Consider the following 16848-nt stretch of genomic DNA (forward strand, 5'->3'; position numbering starts at 1 on the left):
TGGAAGTGTGAGCGCTTGGAGAGGAACCCCCACTTCCTTGAGGTCTGCCACCAACCTCCCTCTCATGGGTCAGCTCCCCCTCCGCGCCTGCAAGTGGCTTGAGAGCACCTTGCTGCACATCAGAGGGGCCATGGGGACCCGTATCTGCAATGGCAGTCCTACTCAGAAGGACTTCCATGAAGGTCTGGTTTCTCTGTGCAATAGATGCCCATCGCTCCTCAAGAGATGTCATTCTATTCTGAACACTCACCATGTTTTCCATACCCTGGCGACTAACCTCCTCCATGGCCGTAGCCCTCCTCTCCTCTACCGTAGCCAGCCTTACCACGGAGGCAGCAATCATTTCCACGTAGGTAGCCATCCTTTCCGTGTTGATGTGTTTATGCGGCAATGACTCCACAAAGGCTCTGCTCATGTTCGCTATGGACTCCTCCATTCGCTCCACACTCGCAGCGACCCTAGAGACAAAACCTGCCAGAAACGCCTGCATCTGTGCCTGGAGTTCCATCACCTCTGATCTTACGGGTGGACCCAAAGGCAGAGGGTCGACATGCAGCTGAGCCGAGCTGCCAGAGTCCTGCGCCCTCCGACGAGGACTCTCCACTGCTGTCCCTGTCTCTACAATCTGTTGATGCTCACTTGTGAGCTGTGATACACCAGGTGACAACTCTACTCTATGTCCCGAAGGTCCCACCGAGGTGTGAGTGTCTGCGCTGGTGCTGGGTGCGCTTATTTCTGCTGACGTTGCGCCCTCAGAGGTTGCAGATTCCTCTGAGGAGTCTGGCTGCTCAGGCTCTTCCTCCTGCACACTGGGGATGGGGGCTCTCGATGGTCCTGTGGGGGAGTCAAGGAAAAAGTTAGAGATGTGATGCCAAGGTTACATGCACATTGCATTTTGCAGATGATCATAAGTCCATATGATGTAGCTTCAGAATCATTATCAGCGACTCATGCAATGCCAATGAGAGAGATGGAAAACTATTCTGTCACCAGCTTGCAGGGATGCACCTGTCTCTCCTTCCCCAACTTCCGCATCTCTGTCAGCCCCGACAATCTCCAGGACGCCTTCCTCCCAGGGGTGAGCTGGGCTAATGAGGGCGGCCCTCCTCCTGTCCTGGCTCGCTCTCTCCTGTTGTGAGCTCTCTTTTCTTGCAATGAGGGAGACAAGTGGAGGTTGAGTGAGAATGAAGGAGTGCAGAGATTGCATAGCATAGATACTTAGAAGGAGACAAAGATGGAGTGAGGTTGCAAGACCAAGGGCCCTCCCTGTGTGTAGTCAGTTGTGTTCAAAGCATCAGAGTGGGAGGGAGTGTAAGGGCCGCATGGTGGAATAGTTACGTGAATGTGAGCATAGAGAGAGAGGGAATGGGTAAGGGTGCATGGATGTGAGTGTCAAGTGGGATATGGAGGAAGAGATTGCTAAAGCTGAGTGCTGGTGAGGAAAGGCAATGTGGATCTGATTGAGGGTGATGGAAACTTCATACAGTACTTACTTTTCCAGTGCGATGAAGGTCATGGAATCTTTTCCTGCACTGCATCCATGTGCGCCGTGTGAGCCCCAAGGAGTTGACTTCACCAGCCACCTGTAGCCACACAGCCTTGGTCTGACTGGGAAGCCTCTTCCTCCCTGAAGAAGGGAACAGGACCTCCCTGTAGGCCCTAGCACCATCCAGCAATGCCTGGAGTGAAGCCTCATCAAATTTGGGGGCAGCTCTTGCTCTCCTGCTGGCCGTTGCTCCTGCAGGCTCCTGTGCCATCTCAATGGTGAAGTTTGGAAGCCTGCAGAAGAAGCAAGGCTTGCTGTGGGCCCTAAAAGCAGCAGCAATGATGTCATATTCTGCGACTTTCTGACTGGAAATACTCAATTGACAAGGCTTCCCACACGTTGGAAATCAATTGGCCAATTGAGTGAAAATTGCATCAATCTCACAAACATTTAGATTCGTATGCGAAACACCAATTTTGGGGAACCCGACAATTCCCCACACCTGAGTTAAAATCGAGCCCGTAATTGTTTTGGAATATTTTCATTTTTCAGTTCTGGGGCAGGGTACACACCTGAAATATTAGTCTGTCCTTTTGCTTTTTAATGCTCATGTGCATTTCCATCATTATCTGCTTTGGTTCCAGATTTTCAGCATTTGCAGTTTTTTTTTCATTTTTATTTGGCTAGCAAGTACTGTTAGCTATAATAGTGGATGAACACTTAACATACTGTTATGTCAGTGCTCTCTCTACTATTTCAGTAGCGGTGTTAACAATTTAGTTTTAATGGGTTAATGCCTCCATTAAATAGTGGATTGAGAATGTAATATGAACACATTAACTGTTCATCCGCTATTGCTGATTGTAATTTCTGTTCTAATTATGTCCGTCTCTAAAATGGGGGAGTACTTTGAACCAAAGATACTCTCTTGGATATTCTTCCCCGCTTAATTACTGTAACCCTGATGACCGTAAATAAGGTTTACAAAGAAAAAGTTAATTTTGATCAGAAAGTAAAAGAGGGAAATCAAATGGTAACTTTTTTGCCTCAATGTTAATCTAAAATTTTTGAATTTCATTGATCTACGTGAGATGTCAAGGCTATTATCTGCTACTATTACATATTAACACACTGACAGATGCAGAGACAGCTTAGTTGTGCCCTTTCAGGCTTCAATAGAATGGTGATTATGAACTTCTGTTGAAATGTTATATGGAATCTTTTTTTAGATTAGTGCGTGCAGCATATATATAAGTATATCTTTTCAAAAATGAAGCACAATATTAACGCTCAGTAGAAAATACTACTGCCTAAGTGGCTTTCTTGTGATGTCTTCTTGTGATAATATAGTTTACCATTGTAAGAATGTTAACTCATCGGGGTATCAACTGCTGCTAAACATCAAATCTGCCCATCATTTTGTTACAGTAAATGACTTATTTCATGTAGCGGATAGAAATATATGTTTATATTATAACTTACTCTTTCAGAGTTGGATTCTGGTCCATCCTCAAGAAACACTATAGGATGGAGAGATGTATTGTGACACAACTTGTGCACCTCTCCTTGTGGTGGGCACTGCTCAGGAGGTACTGACTCTGGTACAAGGCTTACAGTGGTTGTACTCTCAGATGGCTGTGAGGTAGCTGAGCACACACTGTCAGCAGCTGCAGGCAGTGAGCAGGTAAGTGGCTGATCTGCTGCTACCACAAATGACTTAATCTCTGAGACTGTAGAAGTGAGAGACTCAATTTCCACAGACTGGACGTTGGCTGCTGCATTGTCAGCAAATGTTGGCGTGCTGGAGGCCTGCCGGTTGGCTTGCGATTGTTGCATTTGTGTTGGATTTTCTACGGCATCCATTTTCACCAGCTGAAGTTGTGGAGATGCCCTTAGTTCATCCACTATCTCAAAGACAGTTTCCAAGTTAACTTCAGACTTTTTGGATTCATCTGTAGCAGTGCAGTGCCAGGCTGTTGCATTGCTGTGTAGAACATCAACAGGGTATGAAGACTGCATGGCAGCATTCTGAAGAGCAAGAAAGTTGAAATTTCTAAGTCTGTATTGCAATATAAATTTGGCACCAAAATACTGTTTCCATATTTTTTTTAAAACTGAAGAATTTTCACATCTACCTATGTATGTATCTCTCTATATATATCTTGTTAAAAATCTTACATCTGTGTACATTTCCTATCTGCACAACTTGACTTCTTGTTGTCACCCTTTTGTCAAGTTTTATGTCAACATTTTTACAGTAGAAATTCCTATGTCCACATTTATATTGGGTTTTGACCATGTAAATTTGTCACCCTGTGATTGAGCAATCTAGCCACTGGGTTCCTACAAATCCCTCAAAATGTTTTCTAAATTTCTTTTCATTGTCCCTCAATAACTGAAATTTCCAATGTCCAACTAAGGGTTTAAACAAAATTTAAAAACACATTTTACAATAACATAATTGAATTTATCCATTCAAATATTTTTGTCTTTTAATGCCTTCATTAATATTTTTACTTCAAGGCCTCATCCTTTCCCAAAAGCCAGGATTTGATATTGTTGTCCACTGCTACAAATCTATGAGCTGAATTTCGATTGTGCCATCTGAGCATATGCAGTGTACTCAATTTCCCTAGATATATCAATACCATTCAACCATCTGTACTAATGGAATATTTTTCTTTAGTTTCTAGCAGTTTCTGCTCAAAAGTTTACCAAAATTATTTGAAGAAAAGCTAGAGGACAAAATTCAATTTTTTAATCAGGTAAAATGAGAGGTTGTATGTGTTTCTTGTTAAACAAAATGACTTAGAATTTCCATTCATTTACATAATTTCAGCATTTAATCAGTGCAAATAACTTTGTTTTTGCAGCAAAATGGCTATGTTCATTGATTTCTGCTCCTAATTTGATTCCCCCCAAATTCCTTCTCAATTTTTGGCCCTTCCTGTGATCTGCTCACCGAGTGTCAAGTGATTGCCCTTAGGGCCAGCGATGATGTAGCTCTAATTTTCCTGCTTTTACACTCGCAAAGAACTTGCAGTAAGTTAGACTGAAAATTATACGGTGCAGCTATTGCCAGGATCAGCTGAGGCAGCTGCAAGTAGAAATTCTGAGTCTGAAGAGTTTTAATAGTGATTTCTGCAGTTGGGATCTGGACTTCTGACAGTGAGACCATTGAGAAATTGCATTCTAGACCTTGGGAAAGGCAGCAACCCCATTGAGAAATTAGCATGCCTGAGCCCTCACACAAGGCTTTTCAAGAGCAGGTATGTCATTATACTGGAGGAGGAAGAGGAGCAGTACATGATGCAGCAAAGAAGAGTCCAGCAGCATTTAAGGAGGTTGGACTCCACCAGATATTACCCTCCGTAGTATATACAAGCAACACAGGTTATATAAGGACAATAGTGAGGAACTAAGTATAAGCAGAGTGTAATTCACCAAAGAGGTAATGGGCAGCTTTGCTACTTACTGCATCAGGAACTGCAGTCACATTTATCTGCTTACACTTCTCTCTCTGTGGCTATGAAGGTGACAACCATATTCAACTTTCACAGCACAGGCTCATTTCAGGTAGCGATGGGGGATCTCTAATATCAGCCAGGGTGCAATACAGGAATGATTTTGTCAGATGACTGACATACTTTACAAGAGAGTTGGGGAATTCATAATCATTGGCATCACAGCAAGTGAGATAGGGCCTTCCAGTTTTATGGGGTTGCTGCCTTTCCCAAGGTCTAGAATGCAATTGATGACACCACATTGCTTTGTGTGTTCGGAAAGAAAAATCCCTCACCTACCTCAATAGGAAGGGCTTCCACTCCCTGAATGTACGGATTTTGTGTAACAACATGAAATCTACAGCAAATAGTCACAATGCATTCATCCTTCAAAATAAAAGTGCATGGAATTGGAGGTAACCTATTTGCATGGGTAGGAAATTGGTTAGGAGGGAGGAGACAGATGATAGGGATAATGGGTATGTACTCCAATAGGCAGGATGTGACTAGTGGCGACCCTCAAGCACCTGTACTGGGGCCTCAGCTTTTCACTATATTTATCAATAACTTAGATGAAGGAATAGAAGGCAGTATATCCAAGTTTGCTGACGGCAAAGTTAGGTGGCACAGTAAGTAGTGTAGTTGGGAGCAGCAAGTTGCAAAGGAACATTGATAGCTTAAGTGAATGGACAAAACTATGGCAGATGGAGTTCAATGTGGCAAGTGTGAGGTCATCCACTTTGGACCCAAGAAAGGTAGATCAGAGTATTTTCTAAATGGTAAAAAGCTAGGAACTGTGGAGGAGAAGAGAGGTTTAGGGGTCAATGTACAGATATCACTAAAAGCTAGTGGACAGGTACAAAAAATAATTTAAAAGGCTAATGAAATGTTAGCCTTTATCTCAAGGTGGCTGGAATACAAAGGGGTGGAAGTTATACTACAGTTGTATAGAGCTCTGGTTAGACCACATGTGGAGTACTGCATTCAGTTCTGGGCACTGCACCTCAGGAAGGATATATAGGCCTTGGAATGGGGTGCAGCGTAGATTCACCAGATTGATACCGGGGCTAAAAGGGTTAAATGATGAGGGCAAGTTGTATAGAGTAGGCTTGTGTTCCCCTTGAGTATAGAAGATTAAGGGTGATCTAATTGAGGTGTTTAAGATGATTAAAGGATATGATAGGGTAAAGAGAGAGAAACTATTACCTCTGGTGGGGGAGTCTAGAACAAGGGGGCATAACCTTAAAATTAGAGCTCGGCCATTCAGGGATGATATCAGGAAGCAGTTCTTCACACAAAGGGTGGTGGAGATCTGGAACTCTCTCCCACAAAAAGCTATTGAGGCTAGACCAATTGAAAAATTCAAAACTGAGCCAGATAGATTTTTATTAGGTAAAGGTATTAACAGATATGGAGCAAAGGCAGGTAAATAGAATTGAGGTACAGATCAACCATGATCTAAAATGAATGGTGGAACAGGCTCGATGGGCTGAATGGCCTACTCCTGTTCCTACGTGCCTCTGTTTCTAATTTGGCTCTTTCTGACCTCATCAGGGAAGAATATCATGTCAACGTATGGCTTGTGGGTGACAAGGCCTCCCATGGATAATGACTCAGTAATATAAGCTCATTGGTATAATTTTAAAGGGGATGTAGGAACTGGGGGTTCACATATATAAATCATTAAGGTGGCAGGGCAAGTTGATAAAGCTGAAAAAAACATGAGGCATAGAGTACAAAAGCAAGGAAGTTATGCTAAACCTTTATAAATTACTAGTTAGGCCTCAGCTGGAGTATTGTGTCCAAACCTGGGTATCACACTTTAGAAAGAATGCCAAACCCTTGGAGAGGGTGCAGAGGAGATTTACGAGACTGATAGCAGTGATGAGGGACGCCAGTTATATGGAGAGACCAGGGAAGCTGGGATTGTTCTCCTTAGAGCAGAGAAGGTTAAGGGGAGATTTAATAGCGGGGTTCAAAATTATGAGGGGCTTTGATAGATTAAGTAGGGAGAAAATGTTTCTACTGGCTGGATGGTCAGTAACCAGAGGACACAGGTTTAAGATAATTGTCATATAAGAACCAGAGGGGAGATGAGGAGAATCTTATTAATGCAACAAATTATTATGATCTGGAATACATTGCCTGAAAGGATGGTGGAAGCATATTCAATAGTAACTTTCAAAAGTGAATTGGATATATACTTGAAAAGGAAACGTTTGCAGGGCTATGGGGAAAGAGCAGCTGAGTGTGACTAATTAGATTGCTCTTTCAAAGAACCGACACAATGGTCCATTTCTCCCTCTTCCCTTGCTCAATCAGGGCCAGTGCATCCAAATAGCATGCAGCAGCGCCAGAGCTTTCCAATGAGCCACCTATGATTCTATGACCCCACACTTAGAGTGGCCTGAACAGCAGCAGAGGAGTGCTATAATAAGGCATAAGCCTTTACAAGACGGGTCATTGAGAGGACTATCAGGGTCTTAAAGGTAAGGCTTTTCTGTCGAGACAGGTTGTGAAGAGTCTGCAATGTGCTCCAGATCGTGTGTTATGCATAGTAGTAGCCTGCTGTGCTCTGCACAACTTCACTGTATGAAAAGGCCTGGTCTTGACATTGGTCCGGAGGTGGTCCAGCTATTTGAAAAAGACTTGCATTTAGATTGCGCCTTTCATAACCACCGGACGTCTCAAAGCGCTTTACAGCCAATGAAGTACAGTCACTGTTGTAACGTGGGAAACGCAGCAGCCAATTTGCACACAGCAAGCTCCCACCAACAGCTTCTTCTTCTTAGGCAGTTCCTCGGAACCGAGGATGACTTGCTTCCACATTAAAAATGAGCTCACATGTGACTGATTAGTCCAATGCGGGACCTACAGTCTCTGTCACAGGTGGGGCAGACGATGGTTGAAGGGGCGGGTGGGTGGGGTGCTTGGGTTGACGTGCGCTCCTTGCACTGCCTGCGCTTGGCTTCCGCTTGCTCCTGGCTAAGAGACTCGAGGTGTTCGGCAGCTTCCCGGATGCTTCTCCTCCACTTTGTGCGGTCTTGGGCCAGGGATTCCCAGGTGTCGCTGGGGATGTTACACTTTTTCAAGGAGGCTTTGAGGGTGTCCTTGAAGCATTTCCTCTGCCCACCTAGGGCTCTCTTGCCGTGCCGGAGCTCCGAGTAGAGCGCTTGTTTTGGGTGTCTCGTATCGGGCATGCGGACAATGTGACCCGTCCATCGGAGCTGATTGAGCGTGGTCAAAGCTTCGATGCTGGGGATGTTGGCCTGAGCAAGAACACTGACGTTGGTGCACCTATCCTGCCAATGGATTTGCAGGATCTTGCGGAGGCAGCGTTGGTGGTACAGGAAACTTTCGATTTACCGGCACCTAAATAACCGGAAATCTCGGTTAACCGGCAAAATTCAGGAGTAGGTTCAGGTAAGTTTTACTTCATATTGTACTTGCCTTCCTCGATCTGTTGCTGTGCAAGGGTGTGGCTGCAGCTGTTGCTAAGCTACAGAGACGCTTGGAACTTGTGCCCATTGTTCTGCACTTGTTGCTAAGCAACAGGGTTTGTTGCTTTATACGGAGCTGTCAGCTCTCCGTATCTTTTACAATAGCTTTCGGTTATCCGGAATTTTTGATGAACCGGCACCACGTCGGTCCCGTCGGTGCCGGATAAAAAAAAGTTTCCTGTACCTCTCCAGGTGCCTGCTGTACATGGTCCATGTCTCTGAGACATACAGCAGGGTGGGTATCACTGCTGCTCTGTAGACCATGAGCTTAGTGCCGGGTTTGAGGTCCTGGTCTTCAAACACTCTCTTCCTCAGACAACCGAAGGCTGCACTGGCACACTGAAGGCGGTGTTGGGCTTCGTCGTCGACGTCTGCCCTTGTTGACAGTAGGCTCCCGAGGTATGGAAAGTGGTCCACGTTGTCCAAGGCCTTGTCGTGGATTTTGATAATCGGGGGGCAGCACTGTGTGGCGGGGGCACTAACAGCAATGTGATAATGACCAGATAATCTGTTTTTGTTATGTCGATTGAGGGATAAATATTGGCTAGGACACCGGGGATAACTCCCTTGCTCTTCTTCTTCGAAACAGTGCCTTGGGATCTTTTATTTCCACCTGAGAAAGCAGATGGGGCTTCGGTTTAATGTCTCATCCGAAAGACCACACCTCTGACAGCGCAGCACTCCCTCAGCACTGCACTGGAGTGTCAGCCTAGATTTATGTGCTCAAGTCCCTGGAATGAGACGTGAACCCACAACCTTCTAACTCAGAAGCGAATGTGCTACCCACTGAGCCACAGCTGACACAAAACTACATAGATGACAGCATCACAATGGCCTTACTCACAGGACTCCTCAGTAACTGCTGCAAGGGGCATCGGAGTGCACCTGATCACTCAAATTTTCTCTTCAGTCTACCTTTTACACCACTGCTTTACCTCCTTTACTTTCAAATAATGGAACTTTCCTTCAATCCACGACCCATCCTAGAACATGGCAACTCATCAGTTCTCTTTACCCCTACATGACCATTCCTACATCACCTGATTGAATACGTTAACAACAAATAAGTGCACCCTTTCCTGTATGAATCTATTTTGTTACAATAATATTTAAAGTGAACACAAGCCAACCTACTCTTTCCTAACACTGTTCTTCTGCTGGATGGCTATATATGCCTTTCTTTCATCTACTCAAGTACTTCTCTTAGGTGCAACCTGAGGGCCAATACTACAAAGAAGTGATTGACTGTTCATGTTCTACAAAAGGTCACGGGACTATAGTGGCCCTCCTCTCATGGCATCTTGCTTGTAGCAGGGAGCTGCCGATGGTTGCATCTCTGAAGCTTGTTCTTGGGCAACCTGGTGTCGCCTCCTATATTCCATTGGTGTGGAGTTCTGCCAGGTAAAGACAGAGGCCTGCAGGTTGATTCCAGCTGTTGCTATTCCACTGGGCTCTGCACCTGTGTCCCTATTGATCAGTGGGATGTCTGGCCTAATAGCTGAAAGCCCTAAAAGACAGTGGCATACATTGCATTTCCCATTGTCTGGAAGCCTGCATGTAGGGTTCCCTCTTTTTTCTATCCTATTGCCACCAAAGCTGCAGTCTGTAGGCCACTCTGAGTGGGGCCATAGAAGGAGGCCATTCGGACCATTGTGCCTGTGTTGGTTCTTTGAAAGAGAAATCTAATTAGTCCCACTCAGCTGCTCTTTCCCCATAGCTCTGCAAATGTTCAAGTATATATCGAACTTCCTTCTAAAGTTAGAAATATTGATTAGTTTCTAGCCGCTTCTTAGATGGGGGTCTGCTGCTGATTCCAGTGAAGTTGCCATATGCTCCATTGATGTCTGCAGCAAAGTAAAAACTACCCCGATGTTGCTGCAAATTAGAGCTGTAGACTCAAGAGTCATACTTATCAGTTGCTGAACATTTTTCGAGACTGACCTCAAAGCCTCCATGTAGGTATGATGTTCCTCAAACATTTTTTTTCGGTGAGTAACCATGAATTCTAGATCCCATGACTCTGAAGCTATGGGCAGCCTTCTCCTCAGCCTCCACTGGGAAGGTGGCAAATCCTCACCCACTTCCCACTCTTCCAACTCCCCTGTGTTCTGTGAATCATCTGATGCCACATCCTCACTAACACTATGTCATTCCCCTGGGTGAAAGTATCTGAGCAAGTGCGTGGTAGTGAGAAAGCAAGTGACACGGGATGACACTGATTTTTGACAGAGGACATGGAGAAGGATCATGCTTCAGGGATGCCAGTATGGCCTAGTCTTCATCATCCTGTTCTTCTTCATCATAGTCAATGAGGAAAGCATTTACTTCCTGGTGCTCCTCCTCCTTCTGTGCCCCCTGTTGATATGATAGATCTAGAGGAAAGGAGGTTACAAATTATGAATTGGTGCATCTTGCAACCTTGGGATTAAGGGGACAAAGAAGGAGGTGGAAGTTTTTGGCTGTGTGGTTCTTTACAGGGTTTCCATGGCTACAGTATAGGGCCTAGAAATTCAGTGGGCTGCGCCACCAGTTAGCGCCCAAAGAGGGCACTCAGTGGCTTTAGCGCCACTGGCCACACCTCCCGTGATATTTAGCGGGGCGCTAATGGCGGCGTTAGCCTGCAGCGCTGCGCCGCCACCGATGACGTCATCGGTGTGCGCAGCGCCCCGCTCCCGCCCCGCTCCCGCCCCGATCACCATATTTGGTCGCGCCCGCCTCTTTAACGCCGGTCGCAAATTGCGACCGGTTCACAGGGCCTACCTGTGGCGGTAGTGGCGCAAATTAAGGTGGAGGTGCGGGGCGGCCGCTTTTTCGGCGGCCGCCTGTCAGCACCCCCCCCGCGGCATTGCCGGCTGTTTCCAGAGAGCCCGGCACTTCTCCTTGGTGCCGGGCTCATTTGCCGGCACTTGCGAGCGGGGATCGCGCTGTTGCAGGCACCTCCCCCTTAACAGTGGGAGGAAGGCCTGCAGTACCGCAGCGTGCCGTGCTGCAGCATGTGGCGCTGCGGCACGTTGCGCTGCGATAATCAGTTTCAGCGCCCCAAGCGGGACGCGGGGAGCCTCGAGTAGCGGCCCGCTTCCGTTTGGGGCGCTGAAACTGAATATCGGGATGGCGCTAGTGGCTCCGCTCGCAGCGGTAATTCCGGCGCCCAGGCGAGCTTGGCGCCCCAAACGGGGCCCAACTGAATTTCTAGGCCTAGGTGTTCAGTCACTAACCTGGCACCAGCAATATACCCCCGACCTCACCATGTCCCACAGCAAGAGCAGATTGCCTCTCTATGAGCTCCATGGCCTTCTCCTCACAGGTTGTGAGGTGTTTCAGGTTGGAGATGCCCACTCTGGTGGCGTGCCTCTCACAGGCACTGTGTGCCATTTTCTCTGCAACAAGATTGAGTAAATTAGGTGAAGGCTAGAAGTTGAGGAGTGTGAGCCAGTTGGCGTGGGAGAGCCTTAGAAAGAGATGTGGTGATATCACCCTGTTAAAGTAGAGCAAAAGGTTTCAGAGTTATGCATGTAAGCAATTGCTGTTAGGGAAGATAGGTAGCCATACTGTGAGATCCCAAGTTAGTGCCCTCCTTATTCAGAGTGCACAGTGAAAGGTCAGTTGTACAGCTGTTACTTGTAAAGGGTGAAGAGTGTGTTGGTGCCCAGGGAGCCCAAAGAAGAATAGGTAGAAAGGCCGGTATGTTACCTTGCCTGCTCTGGTCAGGTCATTGAACTTTTTGTGGAACTGGTTTTCAGTCCTAAAGGTAAAAGAGTTGGCACAATGCCAGTGCCTCCTCCCTCTGCGTGCCACGAGTGACATTTTTGACAATTTCCTGTCACAGACACCCAGCAATTTTGTGTCTCCTGAGCTCAATTTCATCCAGAGGAATTTGCAGGTCTGTTTCCATGAAACTGTGGCATCCTCTTTTCTGCCTCTGCCATCTGCCCCTATGATAGACATTTTTGAGAAGTGGCACAAAAACACATGAAACAGTCAATCAAGCTAGGTGATAGTCAATTGACTAAATCAAGAACTTTAGTACTTATCTGCTGCTCCCTCAAGCTGCTGCTAAGATTTTCAGCTAGAACTGGCATTTTAAAGGTAATTACAAGCACCCAAGCAGATTAGTCCCACTGGATATTATGTCAATCATTACTCTAATAGACATGCAAATGACCTGACCCAGGAAATTCATATTTTAATAACACTCCAAAAACTGTTGGTGGGCGCAGTCATTTTCCATTGGTGTAAAAATGGTGCAATTCACCACATGGAACTTATAGGTCAATCTGTATCTCTATGAGTGTGAGTGAGAAAAGAAGACTACTGGTTACACACTACTGTAGTTGTTTTGTGATCTATAAACTTCAGAATGTGTATTAAGATAGAAAGACAGTGAGGTAGATTTTCAACTTGCTTCCCGGGCTTAAAACTGGCATTGCAGAGCAGTGGCCCATTATAGAAATGAAAATGAAAACCGAGTGGTTTCTTTATTGGGGAGCCAATCCCTAATGTCAGTTTTACACCTGGGTGGCATGTGTTTGACTATATCAAAGACTGTGTAGACTATGACTCCGCTATCCTAATATTACAGTGACTATATGTTAAGGCCCCAAACAAAATTTTTGCTCGGCATCTACTGACCACAACTCGACAACAACCCGGGGAATCACTTGACGAATTCCTTCAAAAGCTTCGCAGGCTCAGCAAGGATTGTAATCTTAAAGCTGTCACAGCTGAGCAGTACCAGGAGGAGTTAATTCGTGATTCCTTTATTAATGGAATTGCATCTCCCTTCATACGCCAGCGTCTGTTGGAGAATAAATCCCTGAAGTTACAGGCTGCCTATGACCAGGCATGTTCTCTGGACTTAGCAAAGAGGAATGCAGACACCTATCTTTTACCACGTGCACGGGCTGCTATCACTTTTAGTGACTCCTTCGATAGGCCTCGGGCGGAAGCCCTCACTGATGATGACTCTAACCTAGCTGATGACAACCCTACCCTAGAAGCCTTCACTGATGACGACCCTACCCTAGCGGCATCTTGGCAATCTGGAAGGAAGTGTTTCTTCTGTGGAGGTGCATTCCACTATAGGAAATTTTGTCCTGCTCGTAATGCAATCTGCAATCATTGCAGTAAGAAAGGTCACTTTTCTAAGGTATGCCAGTCAAGAGCCTCTGTTAGTAAGAAAGGCCACTTTTCTAAGGTATACCGGTCGAGAGCCCCTGTTAGTTTTGCAGCTACTATCTATAAAACTGCTCCTCCCCCAAGAGCCACTACTAAGGTTACAGCTGCTATCTATAAAACTGCTCCTCCCCCAAGAACCACTACTAAGGTTACAGCTGTCAAGGCTAAAGCTGCTCCTCCTCCCATCACAGCTATTTTTCCCCAAGGTCTGTCCCATGCAGCCATGAAGGTTTCGGTAAATGGCCAGGGAGTCCAGAACTAGGGGTCATAGTCTAAGGATAAGGGGTAAGCCATTTAGGACTGAGATGAGGAGGAATTTCTTCACCCAGAGAGTGGTGAACCTGTGGAATTCTCTGCCACAGAAGGCAGTGGAGGCCAATTCATTAAATATATTCAAGAAGGAGTTGGATATATTTCTTAAGGCTAAAGGGATCAAGGGATATGGGGAGAAGGCAGGGACAGGGTACTGAATTTGGATGATCAGCCATGATCTCATTGAATGGCGGAGCAGGCTCGAGGGGCCGAATGGCCTACTCCTGATCCTATCTTCTATGTTTCTATGAAGAGTGACCATAACATGATAGAATTCTTCATTAAGATGGAAAGTGAAGAAGTCCAATCCGAAACTAGGGTCCTAAATCTAAACAAAGGAAACTACGAAGGTTTGAGGAGAGTTGGCTATGATAGATTGGGGAGCTTCATTAAAAGGCATGACGGTGGATAGGCAACGGCTAAAATTTAAGGAACTTTAATTCAATGAATTGAAACAGTTATACATTCCTTTCTGGTGAAAAAACACAAAAGGAAAAGTGGCACAACCATGGCTAACAAACTAAATCAAGGATAGTATCAGATCCAAAGAGGAGTCATATAAAGTTGGCAGAAAAAGTAGCAAGCCTGAGGATTGGGAGCAGTTTAGAGTTCAGCAAAAAAGGACCAAGAGATTGATTAAGAGGTGAAAAATAGAGTATGAGAGTAAACTTGCAAGGAACATAAAAGCGGACTGTAAAAGCTTCTACAAGTATGTAAAAAGAAAAAGATTAGTGAAAACAAATGTAGGTCCCTTACAGTCAGAAATGGGAGAACTTATAATGAGGAACAAGGAAATGGCAGAGCAATTAAACAAATACTTTGGTTCTGTCTTCACGGAAGAGGACACAAATAACTTCCCAGAAATGCTCTTGAACCAAGGGTCTAGTGATAAGGAAGAATTAAAGGAAATTAGTATTAGTAAAAAAATAGTGCTGGAGAAATTAATGGGACTGAAAGCCGATAAATCCCCAGGGACTGATAATCTGCATCTCAGAGTACTAAAAGAGGTAGCCATGGAAATAGTGGATGCATTGGTTATCATCTTCCAAAATTCTATAGATTATGGAACAGTTCCTGCCGACTAGAGGGTGGCAAATGTAACCCCACTATTTAAAAAAGGAGAGAGAAAACAGGGAACTACAGACCGGGTAGCCTAACATCAGCTGACAAGACAAAACTAGGTGGGTTTGTGAGTTGTGAGGAGGATGCAAAGAGGCCTCAAGGCGATTTAGACAAGTTGAGTGAGTGGGCAAATACATGGCAGATGCAGTATAACGTGGATAAATGTGAAGTTATCCACTTTGGTAGGAAAAACAGAAAGTCAGAGTATTACTTAAATGGTGATAGATTGGGAAATGTTGATGTACAAAGGGACCTGGGTGTCCTTGTGCACCAGTCACTGAAAGCAAACATGCAGGTGCAGCAAGCAGTTAGGAAGGCAAATGGTATGTTGGCCTTCATTGCAAGAGGATTTGAGTACAGCAGCAAGGATGCGACCACACCTGGAGTACTGTGTGCAGTTTTGGTCTCCTTGCCATAGAGGGAGTGCAGCGAAGGTTCACCAGACTGATTCCTGGGATGGCAGGACTGTCATATGAGGAGAGGTTGGGTCGACTATGCCTGTATTCACTAGAGTTTAGAAGAATGAGAGGGGACCTCATTGAAACGTATAAAATTCTGACAGGGCTAGACAGACTGGATGCAGGGAGGGTGTTTCCCCTGGCTGGGGGGTCTAGAACGAGGGGACACAATCTTAGGATACGGGGTAGGCCATTTAGGACTGAGATGAGGAGAAATTTCTTCCCTCAGAGGGTGGTGAACCTGTGGAATTCTCTACCACAGAAGGCTGTGGAGACCAATTCACTGAATATATTTAAGAAGGAGATAGATAGATTTCTAGACACAAAAGGCATCAAGGGGTATGGGGAGAGAGCGGGAATATGGTATTGAGATAGAGGATCAGCCATGATCATATTGAATGGCGGAGCAAGCTCGAAGACCCGAATGGTCTACTCCTGCTCCTATTTTTCTGTGTTTCTATGCCTTGCCACTCCCATTATAGCTGACAATAAAGCCCCCAGTTCTGTCAAACCTCAGGTCCACCTTCTATAGCTCTGCTTAATTCCAGGTTCCCCCTCCACTGATGTCACAGCAAAGGACCCCATCCAACCCCCCACTAATGCTGCCAGGTTTCACTAGCTCCACCACAGCAGCGTCGAACTCCAAGGGTGTGATTTTCCGCAACGTGTTCAGGAGCTAAAGAGCCTTCAAGGTAGCCAAGATGGGGTCTTGAGCTGAAACATCAGTTTAGCCTGATTTGTAGTGAAGTGAGGGCAAGACCCATAAGGCTGGACTGAAGGAAGGCAATTGGATGGTGGTAGTAAGGACAGAAAATAATCAAAAAGGCAAATGGAATGCTGGCCTTTATACCTAGAGGACTAGAATCCAAGGGGGTAGAAGTTATGCTGCAGCTATACAAAGCCCTGGTTAGACCACACCTGAAGTATTGTGAGCAGTTCTGGGCACCACAGCTTAGGAAGGATATATTGGCCTTGGAGGGAGTGCAGCATAGGTTTACCAGAATGATAACCGGACTCCAAGGGTTAAATTAAGAGGAGGGATTACACAAATTAGGGTTGTATTCCCTAGGCTTTAGAAGGTTAAGGGGTGATTTAATCGAAGTTTCCAAGATATTAAAGGTAACAGATCGGGTAGATAGAGAGAAGCTATTTCCGCTGGTTGGGAAGTCTAGGACTAGGGGGGCATAGACTAAAAATTAGAGCCAGACCTTTCAGGAGTGAAATTACGAAAAACTTCTACACACAAGGGGTGGTAGAAGTTTGGCACTGTCTTCCACAAATGGCAATTGACG

General features: G+C 45.5%; 1 protein-coding gene and 1 pseudogene across 1 annotated transcript in view; both read right to left on the bottom strand.

The window, feature by feature from the left end:
- The window catches only part of LOC147102152 (heat shock factor protein 5-like), a 57078-nt gene extending 53566 nt beyond the window's left edge, over positions 1-3512 (bottom strand). Inside the window, exon 1 of the mRNA XM_085964427.1 lies at positions 2969-3512. Within this exon, the coding sequence (XP_085820553.1) occupies positions 2969-3505 (537 nt within the window). The 5' untranslated portion in view covers positions 3506-3512. The remainder of the gene's footprint in view (positions 1-2968) is intronic.
- A 6107-nt stretch (positions 3513-9619) lies between these two features.
- Positions 9620-11861, bottom strand: LOC147102153 (uncharacterized; annotated as a pseudogene).
- Positions 11862-16848: the final 4987 nt, after the last annotated feature.

The sequence above is a fragment of the Somniosus microcephalus genome, chromosome 22, assembly GCF_052327205.1.
Source record: "Somniosus microcephalus isolate GS21.2 chromosome 22, FLI_Smic_1.0, whole genome shotgun sequence".
NCBI classification, from domain to species: domain Eukaryota; kingdom Metazoa; phylum Chordata; class Chondrichthyes; order Squaliformes; family Somniosidae; genus Somniosus; species Somniosus microcephalus.